The 24,990-nt window shown below is 36.9% G+C and overlaps 1 protein-coding gene across 1 annotated transcript in view; it reads right to left on the bottom strand.

Annotated features, from left to right (window-relative positions):
* Nucleotides 1-12,235: 12,235 nt before the first annotated feature.
* xpr1a (xenotropic and polytropic retrovirus receptor 1a) overlaps nt 12,236-24,990 on the bottom strand; it is a 66,017-nt gene continuing 53,262 nt past the window's right edge. The window contains exons 11-16 of the mRNA XM_041039918.1: nt 23,869-24,037; nt 22,420-22,620; nt 16,724-16,890; nt 16,504-16,643; nt 16,006-16,230; nt 12,236-15,892 (exon numbers count right to left, since the gene is read on the bottom strand). Coding sequence (XP_040895852.1) covers nt 15,835-15,892; nt 16,006-16,230; nt 16,504-16,643; nt 16,724-16,890; nt 22,420-22,620; nt 23,869-24,037 — 960 coding nt within the window. The 3' untranslated portion in view covers nt 12,236-15,834. The remainder of the gene's footprint in view (nt 15,893-16,005; nt 16,231-16,503; nt 16,644-16,723; nt 16,891-22,419; nt 22,621-23,868; nt 24,038-24,990) is intronic.

Raw genomic sequence — 24,990 nt, 5'->3', positions numbered from 1 at the left:
TGTCATAAAAAAGGTCATAGTATATATAGTATGGCGTTTTTTTTGGCCACAAAAAGTCAAAAATTTTTTTGGCCTCAAAATGTCATAAAAAACATCACAGTATAGTATGGCGTTTTTTTCGGGCAAAAAAAGTCAAAAATTTTTTTGACCTCAAAATGTCATAAAAAACGTCATAGTATAGTATGGCCTTTTTTTCGGACAAAAAAAGTCAAAAAATTTTTTGACCTCAAAATGTCATAAAAAACGTCATAGTATAGTAAGGCGTCAAAATTGGCAAAAAAAAAGTCAAAATTTTTTTTTACCTCAAGATGTCATAAAAAACGTCATAGTATAGTAAGGCGTCAAAATTGGCAAAAAAAAAGTCAAAAATTTTTTGGGGTCTTTTTTGTCATAAAAAAGGTCATAGTATATATAGTATGGCGTTTTTTTTGGCCACAAAAAGTCAAAAAAAATTTTGGCCTCAAAATGTCATAAAAAACATCACAGTATAGTATGGCGTTTTTTTCGGCCAAAAAAAGTCAAAATTTTTTTTGACCTAAAACATGTCATAAAAAACGTCATAGTATAGTAAGGCGTCAAAATCGGACAAAAAAAGTCAAAAAATTTTTTGACCTCAAGATGTCATAAAAAACGTCATAGTATAGTAAGGCGTCATTATCGGACAAAAAAAGTCAAAAATTGTTTTGACCTCAAAATGTCATAAAAAACGTCATAGTATAGTAAGGCGTCAAAATCGGCCAAAAAAAGTCAAAATTTTTTTTGACCTCAAAATGTCATAAAAACGTCATAGTATAGTAAGGCGTCAAAATCGGCCAAAAAAAGTCAAAAATTTTTTTGACCTCAAAATGTCATAAAAAACGTCATAGTATAGTAAGGCGTCAAAATCGGCCAAAAAAAGTCAAAAATTTTTTTGACCTCAAAATGTCATAAAAAACGTCATAGTATAGTAAGGCGTCAAAATCGGACAAAAAAAGTCAAAAAAACTTTTGGCCTCAAAATGTCATAAAAAACGTCATAGTATAGTAAGGCGTCAAAATCGGCCAAAAAAAGTCAAAATTTTTTTTGACCTCAAAATGTCATAAAAAACGTCATAGTATAATAAGGCGTCAAAATCGAGCAAAAAAAGGCAAAAAAATTTTTGGCCTCAAAATGTCATAAAAAACATCACAGTATAGTAAGGCGTTTTTTTCGGACAAAAAAAGTCAAAAAATTTTTTGACCTCAAAATGTCATAAAAAACGTCATAGTATAGTAAGGCGTCAAAATCGGACAAAAAAAGTCAAAAAAATTTTTGGCCTCAAAATGTCATAAAAAACATCACAGTATAGTAAGGCGTCAAAATCGGCCAAAAAAAGTCAAAAATTTTTTTGACCTCAAAATGTCATAAAAAACGTCATAGTATAGTATGGCGTTTTTTTCGGACAAAAAAAGTCAAAAAAATTTTTGACCTCAAAATGTCATAAAAAACGTCATAGTATAGTAAGGCGTCAAAATCGGACAAAAAAAGTCAAAATTTTTTTTGACCTCAAAATGTCATAAAAAACGTCATAGTATAGTATGGCGTCAAAATCGGACAAAAAAAGTCAAAAAATTTTTTGACCTCAAAATGTCATAAAAAACGTCATAGTATAGTAAGGCGTCAAAATCGGCCAAAAAAAGTCAAAATTTTTTTTGACCTCAAAATGTCATAAAAAACGTCATAGTATAGTAAGGCGTCAAAATTGGCAAAAAAAAAGTCAAAAATTTTTTGGGGTCTTTTTTGTCATAAAAAAGGTCATAGTATAGTATGGCGTTTTTTTCGGCCAAAAAAAGTCAAAAAATTTTTTGACCTCAAAATGTCATAAAAAACGTCATAGTATAGTAAGGCGTCAAAATCGGACAAAAAAAGTCAAAATTTTTTTTGACCTCAAAATGTCATAAAAAACGTCATAGTATAGTAAGGCGTCAAAATTGGCAAAAAAAAAGTCAAAAATTTTTTGGGGTCTTTTTTGTCATAAAAAAGGTCATAGTATAGTATGGCGTTTTTTTTGGCCACAAAAAGTCAAAAATTTTTTTGGCCTCAAAATGTCATAAAAAACATCACAGTATAGTATGGCGTTTTTTTCGGCCAAAAAAAGTCAAAATTTTTTTTGACCTCAAAATGTCATAAAAAACGTCATAGTATAGTATGGCCTTTTTTTCGGACAAAAAAAGTCAAAAAATTTTTTGACCTCAAAATGTCATAAAAAACGTCATAGTATAGTAAGGCGTCAAAATCGGCCAAAAAAAGTCAAAAAATTTTTTGACCTCAAGATGTCATAAAAAACGTCATAGTATAGTAAGGCGTCAAAATCGGACAAAAAAAGTCAAAATTTTTTTTGACCTCAAAATGTCATAAAAAACGTCATAGTATAGTATGGCGTCAAAATCGGACAAAAAAAGTCAAAAAATTTTTTGACCTCAAAATGTCATAAAAAACGTCATAGTATAGTAAGGCGTCAAAATCGGCCAAAAAAAGTCAAAATTTTTTTTGACCTCAAGATGTCATAAAAAACGTCATAGTATAGTAAGGCGTCAAAATCGGCCAAAAAAAGTCAAAAAATTTTTTGACCTCAAAATGTCATAAAAAACGTCATAGTATAGTAAGGCGTCAAAATTGGCAAAAAAAAAAGTCTAAAATTTTTTGGGGTCTTTTTTGTCATAAAAAAGGTCATAGTATAGTATGGCGTTTTTTTCGGCCAAAAAAAGTCAAAAAATTTTTTGACCTCAAAATGTCATAAAAAACGTCATAGTATAGTAAGGCGTCAAAATCGGACAAAAAAAGTCAAAATTTTTTTTGACCTCAAAATGTCATAAAAAACGTCATGGTATAGTAAGGCGTCAAAATCGGACAAAAAAAGTCAAAATTTTTGTTGACCTCAAAATGTCATAAAAAACGTCATAGTATAGTAAGGCGTCAAAATTGGCAAAAAAAAAGTCAAAAATTTTTTGGGGTCTTTTTTGTCATAAAAAAGGTCATAGTATAGTATGGCGTTTTTTTTGGCCACAAAAAGTCAAAAATTTTTTTGGCCTCAAAATGTCATAAAAAACATCACAGTATAGTATGGCGTTTTTTTCGGGCAAAAAAAGTCAAAATTTTTTTTGACCTCAAAATGTCATAAAAAACGTCATAGTATAGTATGGCCTTTTTTTCGGACAAAAAAAGTCAAAAAATTTTTTGACCTCAAAATGTCATAAAAAACGTCATAGTATAGTAAGGTGTCAAAATTGGCAAAAAAAAAGTCAAAATTTTTTTTTACCTCAAGATGTCATAAAAAACGTCATAGTATAGTAAGGCATCAAAATTGGCAAAAAAAAAAGTCAAAAATTTTTTGGGGTCTTTTTTGTCATAAAAAAGGTCATAGTATATATAGTATGGCGTTTTTTTTGGCCACAAAAAGTCAAAAAAAATTTTGGCCTCAAAATGTCATAAAAAACATCACAGTATAGTATGGCGTTTTTTTCGGCCAAAAAAAGTCAAAATTTTTTTTGACCTAAAACATGTCATAAAAAACGTCATAGTATAGTAAGGCGTCAAAATCGGACAAAAAAAGTCAAAAAATCTTTTGACCTCAAGATGTCATAAAAAACGTCATAGTATAGTAAGGCGTCATTATCGGACAAAAAAAGTCAAAAAATTTTTTGACCTCAAAATGTCATAAAAAACGTCATAGTATAGTAAGGCGTCAAAATCGGCCAAAAAAAGTCAAAAATTTTTTTGACCTCAAAATGTCATAAAAAACGTCATAGTATAGTAAGGCGTCAAAATCGGACAAAAAAAGTCAAAAAAACTTTTGGCCTCAAAATGTCATAAAAAACGTCATAGTATAGTAAGGCGTCAAAATCGGCCAAAAAAAGTCAAAATTTTTTTTGACCTCAAAATGTCATAAAAAACGTCATAGTATAATAAGGCGTCAAAATCGAGCAAAAAAAGGCAAAAAAATTTTTGGCCTCAAAATGTCATAAAAAACATCACAGTATAGTAAGGCGTCAAAATCGGCCAAAAAAAGTCAAAATTTTTTTTGACCTCAAAATGTCATAAAAAACGTCATAGTATAGTATGGCGTTTTTTTCGGACAAAAAAAGTCAAAAAATTTTTTGACCTCAAAATGTCATAAAAAACGTCATAGTATAGTAAGGCGTCAAAATCGGACAAAAAAAGTCAAAAAAATTTTTGGCCTCAAAATGTCATAAAAAACATCACAGTATAGTAAGGCGTCAAAATCGGCCAAAAAAAGTCAAAATTTTTTTTGACCTCAAAATGTCATAAAAAACGTCATAGTATAGTATGGCGTTTTTTTCGGACAAAAAAAGTCAAAAAAATTTTTGACCTCAAAATGTCATAAAAAACGTCATAGTATAGTAAGGCGTCAAAATCGGACAAAAAAAGTCAAAAAAATTTTTGGCCTCAAAATGTCATAAAAAACATCACAGTATAGTAAGGCGTCAAAATCGGACAAAAAAAGTCAAAATTTTTTTTGACCTCAAAATGTCATAAAAAACGTCAGTATAGTAAGGCGTCAAAATCGGCCAAAAAAAGTCAACAAATTTTTTTACCTCAAAATGTCATAAAAAATGTCTTAGTATAGTAAGGCGTCAAAATCGGCCAAAAAAAGTCAAAATTTTTTTTGACCTCAAAATGTCATAAAAAACGTCATAGTATAGTAAGGCGTCAAAATCGGCCAAAAAAAGTCAAAAATTTTTTTGACCTCAAGATGTCATAAAAAACGTCATAGTATAGTAAGGCGTCAAAATCGGACAAAAAAAGTCAAAAAAATTTTTGACCTCAAAATGTCATAAAAAACGTCATAGTATAGTAAGGCGTCAAAATCGGCCAAAAAAAGTCAAAAAATTTTTTGACCTCAAGATGTCATAAAAAACGTCATAGTATAGTAAGGCGTCAAAATCGGACAAAAAAAGTCAAAATTTTTTTTGACCTCAAAATGTCATAAAAAACGTCATAGTATAGTATGGCGTCAAAATCGGACAAAAAAAGTCAAAAAATTTTTTGACCTCAAAATGTCATAAAAAACGTCATAGTATAGTAAGGCGTCAAAATCGGCCAAAAAAAGTCAAAATTTTTTTTGACCTCAAAATGTCATAAAAAACGTCATAGTATAGTAAGGCGTCAAAATTGGCAAAAAAAAAGTCAAAAATTTTTTGGGGTCTTTTTTGTCATAAAAAAGGTCATAGTATAGTATGGCGTTTTTTTTCGGCCAAAAAAAGTCAAAAAATTTTTTGACCTCAAAATGTCATAAAAAACGTCATAGTATAGTAAGGCGTCAAAATCGGACAAAAAAAGTCAAAATTTTTTTTGACCTCAAAATGTCATAAAAAACGTCATAGTATAGTAAGGCGTCAAAATTGGCAAAAAAAAAGTCAAAAATTTTTTGGGGTCTTTTTTGTCATAAAAAAGGTCATAGTATAGTATGGCGTTTTTTTTGGCCACAAAAAGTCAAAAAAATTTTTGGCCTCAAAATGTCATAAAAAACATCACAGTATAGTATGGCGTTTTTTTCGGCCAAAAAAAGTCAAAATTTTTTTTGACCTCAAAATGTCATAAAAAACGTCATAGTATAGTATGGCCTTTTTTTCGGACAAAAAAAGTCAAAAAATTTTTTGACCTCAAAATGTCATAAAAAACGTCATAGTATAGTAAGGCGTCAAAATCGGCCAAAAAAAGTCAAAAAATTTTTTGACCTCAAGATGTCATAAAAAACGTCATAGTATAGTAAGGCGTCAAAATCGGACAAAAAAAGTCAAAATTTTTTTTGACCTCAAAATGTCATAAAAAACGTCATAGTCGGACGTCAAAATCGGACAAAAAAAGTCAAAAAATTTTTTGACCTCAAAATGTCATAAAAAACGTCATAGTATAGTAAGGCGTCAAAATCGGCCAAAAAAAGTCAAAATTTTTTTTGACCTCAAGATGTCATAAAAAACGTCATAGTATAGTAAGGCGTCAAAATCGGACAAAAAAAGTCAAAATTTTTTTTGACCTCAAAATGTCATAAAAAACGTCATAGTATAGTATGGCGTCAAAATCGGACAAAAAAAGTCAAAATTTTTTGACCTCAAAATGTCATAAAAAACGTCATAGTATAGTAAGGCGTCAAAATCGGACAAAAAAAGTCAAAAATTTTTTTGACCTCAAAATGTCATAAAAAACGTCATAGTATAGTAAGGCGTCAAAATTGGCAAAAAAAAAGTCAAAAATTTTTTGGGGTCTTTTTTGTCATAAAAAAGGTCATAGTATAGTATGGCGTTTTTTTCGGCCAAAAAAAGTCAAAAAATTTTTTGACCTCAAAATGTCATAAAAAACGTCATAGTATAGTAAGGCGTCAAAATCGGACAAAAAAAGTCAAAATTTTTTTTGACCTCAAAATGTCATAAAAAACGTCATAGTATAGTAAGGCGTCAAAATCGGCCAAAAAAAGTCAAAAAATTTTTTGACCTCAAGATGTCATAAAAAACGTCATAGTATAGTAAGGCGTCAAAATCGGACAAAAAAAGTCAAAATTTTTTTTGACCTCAAAATGTCATAAAAAACGTCATAGTATAGTATGGCGTCAAAATCGGACAAAAAAAGTCAAAAAATTTTTTGACCTCAAAATGTCATAAAAAACGTCATAGTATAGTAAGGCGTCAAAATCGGCCAAAAAAAGTCAAAATTTTTTTTGACCTCAAAATGTCATAAAAAACGTCATAGTATAGTAAGGCGTCAAAATTGGCAAAAAAAAAAGTCAAAAATTTTTTGGGGTCTTTTTTGTCATAAAAAAGGTCATAGTATAGTATGGCGTCTTTTTCGGCCAAAAAAAGTCAAAAAATTTTTTGACCTCAAAATGTCATAAAAAACGTCATAGTATAGTAAGGCGTCAAAATCGGACAAAAAAAGTCAAAATTTTTTTTGACCTCAAAATGTCATAAAAAACGTCATGGTATAGTAAGGCGTCAAAATCGGACAAAAAAAGTCAAAATTTTTGTTGACCTCAAAATGTCATAAAAAACGTCATAGTATAGTAAGGCGTCAAAATTGGCAAAAAAAAAGTCAAAAATTTTTTGGGGTCTTTTTTGTCATAAAAAAGGTCATAGTATAGTATGGCGTTTTTTTTGGCCACAAAAAGTCAAAAAATTTTTTGGCCTCAAAATGTCATAAAAAACGTCATAGTATAGTAAGGTGTCAAAATTGGCAAAAAAAAAAGTCAAAATTTTTTTTTTACCTCAAGATGTCATAAAAAACGTCATAGTATAGTAAGGCGTCAAAATTGGCAAAAAAAAAGTCAAAAATTTTTTGGGGTCTTTTTTGTCATAAAAAAGGTCATAGTATATATAGTATGGCGTTTTTTTTGGCCACAAAAAGTCAAAAAAAATTTTGGCCTCAAAATGTCATAAAAAACATCACAGTATAGTATGGCGTTTTTTTCGGCCAAAAAAAGTCAAAATTTTTTTTGACCTAAAACATGTCATAAAAAACGTCATAGTATAGTAAGGCGTCAAAATCGGACAAAAAAAGTCAAAAAAATTTTTGACCTCAAGATGTCATAAAAAACGTCATAGTATAGTAAGGCGTCATTATCGGACAAAAAAAGTCAAAAATTGTTTTGACCTCAAAATGTCATAAAAAACGTCATAGTATAGTAAGGCGTCAAAATCGGACAAAAAAAGTCAAAAAATTTTTTGACCTCAAGATGTCATAAAAAACGTCATAGTATAGTAAGGCGTCAAAATCGGACAAAAAAAGTCAAAATTTTTTTTGACCTCAAAATGTCATAAAAAACGTCATAGTATAGTATGGCGTCAAAATCGGACAAAAAAAGTCAAAAAATTTTTTGACCTCAAAATGTCATAAAAAACGTCATAGTATAGTAAGGCGTCAAAATCGGCCAAAAAAAGTCAAAATTTTTTTTGACCTCAAAATGTCATAAAAAACGTCATAGTATAGTAAGGCGTCAAAATTGGCAAAAAAAAAGTCAAAAATTTTTTGGGGTCTTTTTTGTCATAAAAAAGGTCATAGTATAGTATGGCGTTTTTTTCGGCCAAAAAAAGTCAAAAAATTTTTTGACCTCAAAATGTCATAAAAAACGTCATAGTATAGTAAGGCGTCAAAATCGGACAAAAAAAGTCAAAATTTTTTTTGACCTCAAAATGTCATAAAAAACGTCATGGTATAGTAAGGCGTCAAAATCGGACAAAAAAAGTCAAAATTTTTGTTGACCTCAAAATGTCATAAAAAACGTCATAGTATAGTAAGGCGTCAAAATTGGCAAAAAAAAAGTCAAAAATTTTTTGGGGTCTTTTTTGTCATAAAAAAGGTCATAGTATAGTATGGCGTTTTTTTTGGCCACAAAAAGTCAAAAATTTTTTTGGCCTCAAAATGTCATAAAAAACATCACAGTATAGTATGGCGTTTTTTTCGGGCAAAAAAAGTCAAAATTTTTTTTGACCTCAAAATGTCATAAAAAACGTCATAGTATAGTATGGCCTTTTTTTCGGACAAAAAAAGTCAAAAAATTTTTTGACCTCAAAATGTCATAAAAAACGTCATAGTATAGTAAGGTGTCAAAATTGGCAAAAAAAAAGTCAAAATTTTTTTTTACCTCAAGATGTCATAAAAAACGTCATAGTATAGTAAGGCGTCAAAATTGGCAAAAAAAAAGTCAAAAATTTTTTGGGGTCTTTTTTGTCATAAAAAAGGTCATAGTATATATAGTATGGCGTTTTTTTTGGCCACAAAAAGTCAAAAAAAATTTTGGCCTCAAAATGTCATAAAAAACATCACAGTATAGTATGGCGTTTTTTTCGGCCAAAAAAAGTCAAAATTTTTTTTGACCTAAAACATGTCATAAAAAACGTCATAGTATAGTAAGGCGTCAAAATCGGACAAAAAAAGTCAAAAAATTTTTTGACCTCAAGATGTCATAAAAAACGTCATAGTATAGTAAGGCGTCATTATCGGACAAAAAAAGTCAAAAATTGTTTTGACCTCAAAATGTCATAAAAAACGTCATAGTATAGTATGGCGTTTTTTTCGGCCAAAAAAAGTCAAAATTAGGTATTAGTAAGGCGTCAAAATCGGCCAAAAAAAGTCAAAATTTTTTTTGACCTCAAAATGTCATAAAAACGTCATAGTATAGTAAGGCGTCAAAATCGGCCAAAAAAAGTCAAAAATTTTTTTGACCTCAAAATGTCATAAAAAACGTCATAGTATAGTAAGGCGTCAAAATCGGCCAAAAAAAGTCAAAAAATTTTTTTGACCTCAAAATGTCATAAAAAACATCATAGTATAGTAAGGCGTCAAAATCGGACAAAAAAAGTCAAAAAAACTTTTGGCCTCAAAATGTCATAAAAAACGTCATAGTATAGTAAGGCGTCAAAATCGGCCAAAAAAAGTCAAAATTTTTTTTGACCTCAAAATGTCATAAAAAACGTCATAGTATAATAAGGCGTCAAAATCGAGCAAAAAAAGGCAAAAAAATTTTTGGCCTCAAAATGTCATAAAAAACATCACAGTATAGTAAGGCGTCAAAATCGGCCAAAAAAAGTCAAAATTTTTTTTGACCTCAAAATGTCATAAAAAACGTCATAGTATAGTATGGCGTTTTTTTCGGACAAAAAAAGTCAAAAAATTTTTTGACCTCAAAATGTCATAAAAAACGTCATAGTATAGTAAGGCGTCAAAATCGGACAAAAAAAGTCAAAAAAATTTTTGGCCTCAAAATGTCATAAAAAACATCACAGTATAGTAAGGCGTCAAAATCGGCCAAAAAAAGTCAAAATTTTTTTTGACCTCAAAATGTCATAAAAAACGTCATAGTATAATGGCGTTTTTTTCGGACAAAAAAAGTCAAAAAAATTTTTGACCTCAAAATGTCATAAAAAACGTCATAGTATAGTAAGGCGTCAAAATCGGACAAAAAAAGTCAAAAAAATTTTTGGCCTCAAAATGTCATAAAAAACATCACAGTATAGTAAGGCGTCAAAATCGGACAAAAAAAGTCAAAATTTTTTTTGACCTCAAAATGTCATAAAAAACGTCAGTATAGTAAGGCGTCAAAATCGGCCAAAAAAAGTCAAAAAATTTTTTGACCTCAAAATGTCATAAAAAACTTCTTAGTATAGTAAGGCGTCAAAATCGGCCAAAAAAAGTCAAAATTTTTTTTGACCTCAAAATGTCATAAAAAACGTCATAGTATAGTAAGGCGTCAAAATCGGCCAAAAAAAGTCAAAAATTTTTTTGACCTCAAGATGTCATAAAAAACGTCATAGTATAGTAAGGCGTCAAAATCGGACAAAAAAAGTCAAAAAATTTTTTGACCTCAAAATGTCATAAAAAACGTCATAGTATAGTATGGTGTTTTTTTCAGGCAAAAAAAGTCAAAATTTTTTTTGACCTCAAAATGTCATAAAAAACGTCTTAGTGTAGTAAGGCGTAAAAATCGGACAAAAAAAGTCAAAAACTTTTTTGACCTCAAAATGTCATAAAAAACGTCTTAGTGTAGTAAGGCGTCAAAATCGGCCAAAAAAAGTCAAAAATTATTTTTGGACGTTTTTGTCATAAAAAACGTCTTAGTATAGTAAGGCGTCAAAATCGGCCAAAAAAAGTCTAAATTTTTTTTTACCTCAAAATGTCATCAAAAACGTCATAGTATAGTAAGGCGTCAAAATCGGCCAAAAAAAGTCAAATTTTTTTTTTGGACTTTGGACTTTTTTGTCATAAAAATGGTCATAGTATAGTAAGGCAAAAATATTCATAATTTAGTATGGCCTCAAAATGTCATTTAATCAACAAAACAATCTGAAGAGCCGCTTGGGAGCTGAAAGAGCCGACTCTTTTTAGCGAGCCGAGCCAAAAGAGCGGGTTATCTAAAAAGAGCCAGAATTCCCATCACTACCATTAACGCTGCGGTACGGGCAGAGTGGATGCAGAAGATCTGGAGGGATTACTTAAATCTGACCAATAACACCTGGGTCTGTCGTCAGCATTTTAAGCAGACTGATTTTCATGTTTGTGAAGGCATGGGCAACTCAGCAATGAATTAAAGATGTATCTTGCTTCTTAAAAAATATTCTCTGTATCATTGTCATCAGTGCATTCGTTTTGGGTTTTTACCGACTTGAAATGAAAATGCACCAGATCAAACACCTGATGCATGGACAAGGGTGGTAAATAATCTTGATTGCGGCCAACATAATATGGAGAATCCCATTGACAGGCTAGCGCATTAGCGTCGGTCGCGCTATTAACTTTTACACACAAATGATAAACCAAAGCGGGACACCATGACAGATACAGGTAATTCACACACCAACAATATATTACTCACAGACCTATGTCCCTTCTAGATACAGCAGGAAGATTAAAGCTGCAAGCAGCGATGAGCGGGCCCTCGCACCCCTTGCGACCCGCGGGAGCCGCAGCTGCCAAGGCTAAGCAGAAGAGCCCTCCTTTGTCCTCTCCCTTCTCTCCTGCTCTTCTCCCCAGAGAAGCACAGCAGCATAAAGCAACAGAAAAGACATTGCCCCCTTCCAGCAGGGGGCGCTATGAGTGTATCATCATATTAGCATATAATTCAGTTGAGAGTCTGAAGGTCATCCTGACTGTGAAGTTTGATCGAAACGAAAATTTTCGTCAGGGGACAATTTTGAGCAAAATTTGGTTGAGGGGTCAAAATTGACCTCAAAGTGGCAAAAGAATAATAATAAGAGGAAGAAGAATCATTCCAATACCAATAGGGCCTCGTACGAGTTTCGTGCTCAGGTATTTGTGTTAATCTGTGTGGGTCTGTATTCACAGGAGTGAATCAAAGCCATTTTAAAGGGGAAGGTACTCATTCAGCAAAGTGTCTCATGCACCGAGGAGGACAGAAAACGTCTGCTATAACCAGGCCTCTTGGAGACTGTAAAAAAGCGACAGGTCAGTGTAGTTTGCATCAGTTTAAAAAGTTTTTAAAATTTATACAAATGAAAGAGAAGAGTCAAGAGGCAGAGCGAGTTTTAAAAATAATCGTGGTTTATAAAACCCAGATATGACAGGATCACCAAAGTGTATACAGAAATACAAATACCATCAGGAAAACCATCATAGAACAGTGTTATACACTTGACATGTACAAACTACTCTGTAAAAGGGACTCGGGGAGGATGGTTCAGACTGTAAGTAAGACATTTTTCTTTCTTTATGTCTCTTAAAATCACATTTAGCCACAATGTATTTCTTCTATTATCTTTTTTTTTTTTTAATCTTATTAAAGTGGAACATCCATCTACCACAGTACGGGTACTATCACGTTCAGCTAGATTAGAGAGAGGGTACGAACAACATCGAGAGAGGGGGGAGAGAGGGGGAGGATGCACACATATCAAGCACATTAACATCATGGGGGGGTTTAAGCAAGCAGTGGAAACACTAATCAGCTGTGGTTTTCACCCATGAGGAAAATGGGATGTCAGGGCTTACCAGCATCATCATCATCATCATCCCACTGAAGATAAACTGTACAAAATAACCCTGTTTTTGTTTTTCTCTGCGGGTTCCACATACCGAACATCTGTGAACAGACTCTGGTCATTAAAACGTGTTTTTGCTCAAAATGCTTCTGGCAAGCAGATAAAGATCTTAGATCTGTGTGTTCAAGAAAAGCTCAGACAGATCTGGGATCAGTTTAACAGCATCTTGTTGTGGTGTGGGTCCTCTCTGGACTGGGGTCTGTTCCTGCACCCTCCTATTACAGTATGTCAAAAGTGCTTCTGTCTGCAGGGCGGTTTACAACAATAGATGTAAAGTCCACAATATTTTCATGCACATTCACAAATGTACAAACAGGTTTACAGCGTCAGGACACAGGAAATCTGTCCCCTCGTCCCCAACTCCCCCATGAAGCCCTGGATGTAACCCCCACCCCACCTTGGAGATGACAGAGCCTTGAAATAAGAAGGAATCACCAACAAGATACGACCAATCACATTCTCCATCTCTATGGATTTTTTTTTTCTCTCTCTTTTTTTTTATAAAAACACATTTTCAACAGATTTACACATGAAAAACAGTGCAGGGTTGTGAATCATCCACGGAACGCTGCTCATCACCTAGAAAATACTGCTTGTCTTGGAGCAAAAATGGCAACATATGAAATCAATCATTGTCACAGTGGCTGCAATGATTGCTAATATACACATCATGTCAAATAAATTAAGAACTATGTACAATGTCAAACAAAAGCAGCATGCAGGCAAGACAACACAGCCTTTTTACAAAACTATCTGCTGTAGTGTTGTGCTCTCCGACACTAGAGAGAGAGAGAGAGAGAGGGACGGTGTGGGCTGTGCGTGCGTCATGTTTTAAGTCTGTATACAGTCATGGCATGTGTCCAGTGTATTTAAATAGACAGGGAAGCTACCCATCTTCAAAACTTCAACAGATACAGCCTTTTACCGTCTAGATTTCCAGTTCACATTTAGCTGATTAGCTCATTACTCACAGAAACTTTGCAGTCTTTTAGCCGCTATAAGGGGAAAAAAAAACAGAAGTAGGAGAAACAGGACTTTTGCGTAACACATTTGTCTTGCAGCTCTCGCCTGGGCTTTGTCTTAGGACTGGCTGGTGGTGACTCAGTGTAGCCACAGGGAGGAACAGCAGAGCAGAGCGACAAGAGAAAGTGAAACACACACACACCAGCATTTGTAAAGCCGGGGACCGCCATTTAACAGCAGCGGCAACACACTTCAAAATTATAACCAACGGCTCTTCAAGTGTGAGCTGCTGGTTTGAGAATAAGACGAGGGAGCAAAGAGTGGACGTCAGATGTACAGCACATTTCCCTGGTTGTTACTAAACATTTCCTTATCTAAAATGAGCACATTACATTAGATCTAACTAATTCACACTTGAAACTGTTTTAAAAAAAAAAGTGCTAAAATTAACAAGGCAACGATGAACATTAGAGTCAAGCAAACGTGTCTGGTGACAGTGATGCTGAAGGCAGAGAAACCACAAACTGCTCAAAACAATTACCTGCACAGTTACTTAAAACGTAGACCAGCTGGGTGGTAAACCGTCTAATCTGGCAACACTGAGCTTTTGTCAGAGGGCCCAGAACATCTAGCAGTGTCCCCATCTGCTGATCATGTGAAGTGTGTCATAATGCACCTGTACAGCAACAGTGGTTCTCAAACATTTTCTGTCTGAATAAATTTTTTTCTGACCTGAATCTCGATTCTTTCAGCGTCAGAGCTCTGGTTTGGTTATTCTGTCTTCGGAATTCAATCTCAAAAGCAATCAACATTTTACTCTGTGTTACAGCTCCAGATTTGAGAACCACTGGCATCTACACTCAGGGCTTTGACTCTTTATCATTCTATTATACACAAACACTGACAGTAATACTAGTAATTCTACTCATATTACTGGGATTTCCAACAGGGCAGAACCTACCTGCTAAAACTGCCCAATAAAATGCATACTTTTCTAAAATAAAAGAAAAACACTCCAGTGTTTAAATATGCTTTTGGCTCTGTTACCTTTGACTCTCTCAGGCAGGTTGAATGGACAAAGCTACTCTAGCCACAGACACATTCATAAAAACAAAGCTTTGGTAGTTAATGCAAAGAATAGCAATGCACATACAACAGACTGTAGCTAACAGGCCACTTTAAGATGACAGGACACAACAATTGTGATAATTCACAGGTCATTTTTGCACTAATTTGAGGTTGGGAATAGATCGAGTCCTAAGAATGAGCTTATTAAAAACGTGGCACAAACATTATAAAATACGTTAACAATCATCGTGCGGATGCTCAAACTAGTCTCACTGGTATAAACAACACATGTAGAAGTACTGAACAGCTACAGTAGAGTAATAATGCACATCAAAATATATTAAATATATTACAAAGCAACATCACCGACTAGAAATGTTTGAATCAAAACATCCCTTTTCGTGTACAAGGAGGGTTTTGTTTTTTGGGGGGTTTTTTTTCCATGTTTTGTGTATTAAATGCACTTTTCCTGCAAGTGCCTCCGGGGCTGTGGTTGTACACTGACGTTATTACAACTCAAAAAAAAAAAAACAAAGAAGGAAAAAAAAGATGGAGTATAAAAAGAATCAACAAGTTGAAACCAGTTGATTTGTTTTGATATGCTGTGACATGTGTAGAGTCCTTTCTCAGGTTTCTGTTGATTAATATTTAGTCTTTTGATTGGCTTTGTCTCCCTGTTGATCCTAGTGTAATTAAAAAGGCGTGTAAACAGTCGTCTGTAGCCTGTATCTATGCAGCTTCTCCTAAATAAATCCAGGAAAAAAAAAAAAAAGGAAAATCTACAGAAACAGAACGATTTCAAAGTAAGCGACACATACTAAAAAAGTCTGTTTATAAAAGAAGAGGATAATCCCAGGGCAGTGTGGTCAGTGTGACAAGTTGTGTGCAGAATGTTTCCCATGACGTCTGTCCATCTGTCTGTCTCTGTGGCATTAGCTCTCTCTTCAACTGTAGCAACATTACACTATGTTTGTGCTTCAGCAGGTTTATCTGTATGTGTGTTTCTACATTACAGTATGTGTGTGTATGTCTATACTTATAAAGACCAGATATACTCACAAGGAAGTAAAGATGAGGTAAATTCTCCAAAGTGAGGGCAGACTGAGAGTCCTCGCTGATTTAAAAGTTTAGACTGAGGGTTTAGGTTTCTACACACAGAAAGAACTATAAGGGAGAAGGTTTGAGGTTGGGTGTTAGTGAATGAGGTCCATATAAGTATAGTATGTCTGTGTCTGTGTGTGTGTGTCTGTGTGTGTGTGTCTGTGCTGATGTTGTGTACTCAGCTGAAGGCCTCATCATCCGTGTCTTCAATTAGCACCTTTGTGTCCTTTTTCGATCTAGAAAAAAGGATTTAAAAAATGATATAATTACCTAGCAACATTTTTTAAATCAAACTAAAACAGAAATGTATGTGTGAGAGCCTGAAGTCAGTGTCTGCGTTTTTCCTTACTGTGAGGAGGACAGCAGGGGGCGTCGGAGCGACAGGCTGTAGGACCTCTTCCAGGTCTTTTTGCCCGAGCGGTTCCGGACACCGTCCTCCTGGTCCATCATCTGCTCCAGCAGCGTCTGGTCGTCAGCGTTGAGCGGGGCCACGGAGATATCCCTCACCGCACGAAACTCGCCACAGTTATTCAGGTGCTCGTTCTCAAGACGGAAGAAGTTCCACACAAAACGCCTGCAGAAAGGAAGGTGAGGTGAGGGGGGGGGGGGGGGGTATTAGAAGTCACTGTTGGTGCTTATGGGATTGTCTGGCTTGCAGCTGGAGAAGTGTAATGTCTCAGAATTTGTGTGTTAATATCTTGATAGTCAGGTATTTTTTGAGTTTTTCAAACAGCTTTTTGACTTTTTGAAAGGATGTAAATGACGGGGTCGTACAAATTCCTCACCCAGCAGAGCACTACATGTGAGTGTCAGTATGTGTGGGACACAGAGTAAGCATGAGACCCACCTGAAAACCTCGAGAGGAGCCAGCACGGTGGCTATGATGTCGCCCACAGAGTGGATCTTGGTCATTGTGGTCAGAGAGATCTGGATCGTCCAGGCAAAACGCAGGATCACATCTTCTATGATGGCACAGTAGTAGTAGGCCTGAAGGATGACATGGAATTAGATAATTGTGTGTGTACATGTGTGTGTGTGTGTGTGTTGAGACATGCATGGGACTCTACCTTGTGGGGGTAAACTATTTCTTCTCTGAGGAAGGTGTTTTCTCCGGCTCCGCGGTCAAACAGCCCCCAGTCCATGCGCAGGTCCCAGATCAGAGTGTAAAGAGAGCTGATGGTGGAGAACACGATCAGCAGGTAGAAGAACATGTCGGCGTCTGTATGTCCTTGTTCTAAAACAAACACACAAAGACAAATCACATCAGACGACATTCCTGCATTCAGTTATTTTATTCGAGACAGTTCCAAACATATTTTCATGGTGTGCTCAGAGCTGACAAAAAAGGAAAAATGTGAATTTTTAAAATGAAGCCTTATAGAATTATTTGCAGAACAAACTCCTGTAACACACTGGCCACTAGAGGGAGACCTCCTGTCAAGAATACACTAGCAATGACTTGTTTAATGTCCTGTGGGCAGCTATTACATTAAGAGTTTATTTTCCATCAAATACAAAACGACAACTCTCAGTGTCCCAGTGCTGTGAAAGCATGTAGAGAGGAATAAACGTCAGAGTCTTTTAACATACAAAGACTCTGCATGTTGTTGGCTCTGTAAATGTTTGTTTCACAAAAGAGCGAGTGATGAATGTATATATACTGATGTTGTAAACCTTTTTAACTGAAGCGCCGTGGGAACATTACTTTTTCCATTTCTTTTTCCCAAGGATACTTCCAGTTTCTTTGATTAGTATCTAACAGGAAGATTAATTCCAGGTTCTCTGGTTTCCAGACAAGGTGACTTCCTCTTTTCACATCATTAGAGCATTCAGTACAACATCCTGTTTGCTACACCTCATTGTAAACAGACTCAGTCATTTGCTGTCATAACATTACAGCTGTAATGATAATGATAATTATTATTTGTGGACCTTCATTCAGCCGATGAGTATTTAACAAGCTTTAAGTTAGTTTATATTTGTTTGATGTACTGCATATGTCAGTGTGTGTAATCAGCCATGCCCAGCAGCGCCTGTGTGTCTATTCAGGATCACTGTGGACTTGCTATCCTTGTTTCTCAAGCAATATAAATCAGCACCGAGTGGCTTAACACAGTGACTCAGACAGACACAGACAGCAGCTACCAGACAGAGACCGGCCTGGTTTTCATTTGTCATAGTCACCGCTTCTTCCTGCTACCAGCCAACGAGACGCCGGGGAGCAGAGTGAGGGGACATATCTGACAGAGAATTACTTCTGCTGCTCTGTTCACGGTTGCATCCATTGTGCAGTTTGCTTCTGCAGCTGAGCAATGGGATGGAAGTAGTCCCTACGGACACACTGAGATTTCCCAGCCGTAGATTAAACTTAGTCCTGGACAATAGACTCTTTTCACTGGAGAATATCCACTGATGTGATTTCCTCAGTGTGTGTAAAGTGTTGAAGTATTTAACCCTTCAGTTTATGTGAAGGCTGATGTTTGTTCCCGCCTGGCTGGTTAACCACTGGGCCATTAAGAGGTTAAGCATGGTGGGATGGACATTGATTGGATGTTCAGTAGGGGCTAACGCTGGTCACTGGCTCCTGTCGCACACACTCAATTGTTAGTAGTGTGTCTGAAACACGCACACACATAAACACACTCACGCACGGTTGCTATTGTTGTCCACAGCAACCCAGGAGGTTTAACACTATTAAAGCTAGACCACTTCAGGCAGGCTCGTTTTATGCAACAGGCCCACTTCCCACTGATGGAAACAACTTTACAAGAGTCATTTCTAGAGTTATTTCTCATCTATTGCTGCGGCAACCAAATCCATCAAGGCGGTAATTGATAATCCCGCACTTGGAGACCATTCAGCCGCAGACAGTGGTGGAAAGTAACTAAATACATTTAGTTAGGCACTGTACTTAAGTACAGCTTTGAGGTAAATCATTTATTTTTTACTTTAATTACTAACTTTAATTACTAGTTACTTTTCACCTTAAACTGCAACCACCTGCAACAGTAAAATACTAATGTGTATTATATGATAATATCAGTCACAGAGACTGATTTTTAAAAATTAGTACTATATTTTTGACACTTTGAGTACATTTTGCTAATAGTCCTTCTTCCACCACTGCTCACAGGTCTTCATCCGCTTATCCGGGGCCGGGTCGCGGGGGCAGCAGTCTAAGGAGGGACGTCAGGCTGCCCTCTCCTTGGACACTTCTTCTAGCTCTTCCGGGGGAACCCCGAGGCGAGCCGAGAGACATAGTCCCTCCAGCGTGTCCTAGGTCTTCCCCGGGGCCTCCTCCCGGTGGGACATGCCCGGAACAGCCGATGCTCCTCCACATCGGCTGTACTCCAAGCTCCTCCCGGATGACTGAGCTCCTCATACCTATCTCTAAGGGAGCGCCCAGCCACCCTGCGGAGAAAACTCATTTCGGCAGCTTGTATCCGAGATCTTGTCCTTTCGGTCATGACCCAAAGCTCATGTCCATAGGTGAGAGCAGGAACGTAGATCGACCGGTAAATCGAGAGCTTCGGCTTTCGGCTCAGCTCCTTCTTCACCACGACGGACCGGTACATGGAGCGCATTACAGCGGAAGCTGCACCGATCCGCTTGTCCGCTTGTCACAGACCTCATCCAACCAAATATGTTGCAACACCATCAGCTCCATCTTCGACACGTGCTGAGATATTGTTCACAAGAACAGGGGACACACCTTCATCAGATGGTTAACTCAGCCCATGCCTGGCTCCTGATGAGAATATATGTGCTGTAGCAGGAGTCTGTTTGGCCTTAGCAGGGGTGAATTAGAGTTCAAGCAGGCAGAGAGAGAGATCTTCATTGGTAAATGTGTGTGTTTGACTGACGGTGTGTGTCGATGTGTGTGTTGCAATTCCTCTCCTGATAATGAACGAGGGGTCAGTACATGAAATGAAGTTATAAAAGCTGTCAGCTCTAGGCTCATCTCTATTCCAGCAGAGTCCAGCAGACATGTGTTCAGCCTCGGGCTTGTAATTACACATTTCTCCCTCTCCTCTCTTTTCCTCTCTTGCTTCACTCTTTCCACCATTACTCGTATTTTGATATTTATTAAATCTGAGAATCACCAACCCTTTCATGTCGATCCTGCTCACCTCCTTCCGGTGCTCTTTTGTTTTTCTCTGTTACTCTCTCTCTCCATCTAACCTTTCATTTTTACCTTCCACTCTGTGCTCTATCAGTTCTAAATGTACTGATCCCTCACTGCAGCTTGACTCCATTCATTTCCTCCCCTCACCGCCACAGTCAACCTCTCACAGAGACCAGCAGGACTAATGTTTCTCTTTGTTTGGGGTTATTGTAGCTGGGGTTGTTGACGTCACAGATGGAGGGATGTCTTGACACACACCTCTGCATTTTTCTCATTTATCTCTCATTTTGTAATTTACTGTGTACTCTTTTTAGTTCCCCCATCTATCAGAGGCTTGTGCTATTCTTGCCTACCGTGCAGCATCCTGTTCTCCTGCCTTTGCCTGTCCATGAAAAAAATCCCAGGGGCTTAAATCAGCATTAGACTTCTAACTCCCCTGCATCTAAAACAGCAATAAGTCTCGAGCCACTGTACATAAAGCAGAGCCTGTATTGATCCTGAGTAAAGCATCTGCTTTTATTGTAGTAAGGCCTCACACTGTATCTCACAGGGTTTGGGAACTCTTCCTAAACCAGGAAATCCACCTTCAATCTCTCTGGCTACAGGCCTCTGGGCATCTGCTGATATAACAGTTTCATGACAGTGTCCAATCAGTTATTCACAGCACTGAACTGAACGTTTCTCTGAGGGGAGAAATCTGCTCCATTTGTTGCGCCAAATCAAGTATGATTCAACCTCAAATCCCACATTGACACAACGCTGCCAAAAAAAAAAAAAAAAAGTTTGAGAGTTTCTTTTCCAAAACTGCTTCACAGTTTGACCCATATATACTAGAGAAGAGAGTGTGGCTCATAATGAAACAGATTTAGATCTGCAAGTGGAGGTGCTGGACACCGAATACCACTCAGTCCCTTATAGGTAAGCCCATGATTCATTTGTTGCATTAATGGTTTAAGTCCTGGAGAAATATGGGCAGTTCCAGGAATGAGTGAGGTGGAGAAGTGGTGAGGTCACACAGTAGCCAATCAGGGTGTGACTGGGTTAGTAATGAAGGTGACACATCCACACACAGACACTGGGAGCTCTGCCAGATGCTGACTGACACCCCAGCCACCTTTAACAGCTGGACCCAGCGGTTTGAACACGACACCACCCAGCTGTCTTCTCTGCTGGGAAATGTGAGCAGACTGGGCATCATCTATCCTGTGTGCGAGTATCAGGGGTAAAGGCTTTTTTTTTATACCTGCAATTTATACTTTTATTGCTTCAAAGCTGAATATGCATCATTTCCATATTTGGACGCAGGATATTCTGACATCAGTGCTTGTTATTCATTCATCAAAGGCTTTAAAATTTACTGGAACAATAATTTCTGCAGGAGATACTTCAAATATCTTCACAACAGGCAATTTCCTCAACCGTCCGTGTGTGCAAGTGTCTGTCCTCCCACCCTCATCCTTCACTTAACCAGTGATCCGTCTCGGCCTCCATTATCATGCAGGATGAAAGACAGCTTCATACAGAATAACACATGAAGGGAGGCCATTAGTCTACGGGTCTACGGGCTTCAGACCAGAGGATGAAGGAGGATATGGTTTAATGGACGCTTTTCCTCCCTCCCTGTTGAAGAAAAAGACAGATCTGTCCGCCTGTGTGGCTGTCTGTCTCTCTTCCTGGTTCATTCAATATCAGATCACTGGTGGTCAGCTTTGCAAGCAAGCGTATTGATTTGAATTTATATCGGAAAAGAATAAAGTCAAGCTGGAAAATAACATTTAGCGGTTTAAGAGGTTGAAGATGAAGTTTCAGAGCTGGCATTTTGCTGGCAAATAAATATATAAACTGGCATCTGACAAGAGTTTAAATATATGAGTAGCAAAAAGAAACTCCTTTGAAATGAGGTGTGTGCACAGTTATCTGAGATGGAGAACTGAAACACAAAGGCTGAATGCTGAGGGGATGTTTTTATTGCCTGGGTGCTGTGTCTTTGAACATGAACTCCTTTGTGATACAGCTTCTGAATCAGAATAATTGCAGGCTAATTGTGAAGCTGTCAGAGGGAGAGTGACTTGACTTTTAATGGTAACCGCTCTCTCTTTTCCTTCTCCTACCAACCTTGTTTCTGATAGATCTCAAATGGGAGCATTCTTTTTCTATTTTCCTATTTTGCTGTTTCTCCTGTCTTTCTGCCCTCAGACTGAATGCCATATTGTGAGAGCAGAATCTTGTTTATCCATGCCTGTGTTTGACAAACCCTTCCTATTTCCATTATATAAAGCTCTAGGCACTAGCAAGAAAACCAAGGCCAGGTTCTTGCATTTGCACTCAAGGTCACCTCTGCTTTCCAAGCGCACACATGACTTAATACAACAGCTCAAAAGCCTGTGCGCTGCTGACATGCTCCTGTAACACAGCCAGCTCACAGATACTGTTGCTTTAGTTTGTAGATTTTCAGCTTCAGACTTGCTTATTTCTGTCTCTTCCTGGTTCCTCTGTGATTCAAAGCTGTGATATTACAGCACTGAAACTGACAGAAAACATGTACCCATGTCTACTCAGCTCACATCAAACTTATATTCCTGGGGTACACGACACATAAAATAGATATCTGAGTGTAGAGACGTTTGCGTGTCCTACCTCTGTGTGTGGCGTAAAGCGCGGCGAAGGTGACGACAAAGAAAGTGGTAGAATATTTCCCAGCATTCACCAGGTGAGGGAAGGCCCTCTTGGTGTCACGGTAACGCCTCAGGCATTGGATGAAGCGGAGCCAGGCGGGCAGGCACTGGATGATGGCACGCAGACCGTAGGAGTAGCTGTGGCACACGTAGTCATCAGGCTCTAGAGTAGAAAAGAATAGTACAAGATGATGTTATAATCTCATGCTCTCGTTCTCTTTCTGTTCCCTTATCCACCGTAATGCCCTCCTCCCCGCAGAAAGGCTCATCATTATGAGAGTCACATGGCGACCTCTGTGCGGCCAAACATTTCCGTTCCATTAGCTCCATGTTAATTGTTCGCGTGGAGGCTGAGGTGTCACTGGTGGTGGAGTCGATGGACAGCAATTAAAACCTTTTTCACGTCACATTTCCTGACTGGAAACTGTCTGGCACGCTGTCAACTTAGTCTGTCACATTTACAGCCAAAAGACTTGTGTCTTTATCTCAGTCGTATATGTCTTTTATCTTGCAGCTGGTGAAGAATAAAGAAATAAACTCTATGATTCACATCAGAGATTAAAATAAATAATCTATTGTCTATGGCATCTATATATAATGTTTAATTTATAAAGTTTGTGTGAATCTACTTCAGTACAATTCCATTTTTTCCATTTTAAATTTCATCAACCACCCCATGAGAACACATGTGATGTCTGAATACAGCGGTTGTTTTAAAGAAAAGAAAAAAAAAATCAAGCACAACATTTACTCAAGGCAGCAAATGTTGCAGTTGAGCTGCATTATTATCAAATGAGGCCACTTAATACAGAGAAAGTTCGGCCTATTCTTGAGGGATTTGGGGAAAAAGTCTAGAAAGAATTCAGCCCTTCTTTTTGATTGTAAGGCCCTGACACCAACACCTCGTGTTTTTGTGTTAGAATGTAAGCATTGTCAAGGTTACATGATATTGTTAATTAGGGATGGGGCCAATCCGATCCAGCATCGCATACATTTGTACGTATCATACTTGCCTGTAGAGAAGATTTATTACAGCATCATATAAAATCAACAACAATAGTAATAATAATAATAATAATAATAATAATAAAACAGAGCTCTGGTATCGGAATAGTATCGGTATGGGCAGATATCCAAATTCAGGTAACGGGATTGGATCGGAAGTGAAAAAAATCGGTGTGGATCGGTGCATCCCAATTGTTAATGCAAGACAAGACCTTATATTAATAAAGAAAATTAGAAACTTTATAACCACATAAGGTGGGTCCAGAAATCAATGGTACGTCACTTATAGATGTTAAACAACAGTGTTCAAATATTTTCAGTAATTTTTTTGTGACAGTGACAGAGGGAAACAACAGGCAGAAGTGCAGAAGATATCAAATTTAAAGTCATGGATTTAATGTCTCACTTTGAACCTTGGGCAGCAGGCCCATGCTGTTGCTCCACTGCAGCTCGAAGATGTAGAAGCAGATGAGATACTCCAGGTCCATCAGAACAAACACCAGAGAGTTGAGCTGGTCAGCCAGCCAGAAGTCTGCAAACTCCACACGGTGAAATGGCGCTGTGAACACACGGAACTGGAAACAGACGCAGAGTGGAAAGAAGAAAGGTGAAAAAAGGGAATGTAAGACCATGGACTGGCTAGACCTATGCTTTAACTTTGTAAATATAGTGATGATTCTAATTTCATTGTGTTCAACAATAATTTTAAAACTCAACTATACAAACTATTTAAAAAAAAAAAAAACATCTGAAAAATGTTTGGTACATTTCAGAGAAAACCTTGGCCGACTGCTCTGCTGCATAATTTACCTCGGATGTTACAGTAAATTTGGATCTGGTGTATGTGCTTTCAACACTGGGGCCAAATTAGTCAACAATTAATTAGTGTGCAATTGTCGCAGCACTTCAGCGGAGAAGTGCAAAGCAGGGAACAACCTCTATTAATGATCTGTGACACACAAAGGGATAAAGCCTCCAGACTACCTTATCAGCACACCACAGGACACCCTAATGAGCCACTCTTTGTGCCTGTGTGCATGTATTTGTTTATCTGTGTGTAACTACTCACTGGTGTACAACACAAGCACATGAAATGACCTGGCAGTGATTTGTGGCGTGCATTGGCTTCTATGGGCATGTTATTTGGGATATGAAGTTTGGCTGGAGCTCAGTTATTGACCACGCTTTGTAAAATGATACAACCCCGCTCAACTCTTTCCATTTACCCCCCAGGCCACATGTGACATTCAGGACCGAGGACTGTACGCCTCTCTCCGTGTACACTCTCAGACGCAGAACCCACACACTCTCTCCCTCCACTGCAAATGTCAAAGAATATTGATCTTCCTTTTTTTTCTTTAATTTTTTTTAACACACATCAGCTCATTACATATTTCTCTTAACCTGTCAATCAAAGTCAGTATTGATCGGGCGGCCATCTCACCCATATCCGCTCTGCGTGGATGACTCAAGGCTAAGCCTGCTGCAGTCGTGTGGTTAGGTTTTCATTTCTTGAGCAAACACTAGT

The sequence above is a fragment of the Toxotes jaculatrix genome, chromosome 6 (genome assembly GCF_017976425.1).
Source record: "Toxotes jaculatrix isolate fToxJac2 chromosome 6, fToxJac2.pri, whole genome shotgun sequence".
Classification (NCBI taxonomy): Eukaryota; Metazoa; Chordata; class Actinopteri; family Toxotidae; genus Toxotes; species Toxotes jaculatrix.
Note: the sequence above shows the minus strand (reverse complement) of the source record. Positions and strands in the feature narration are given on the sequence as shown.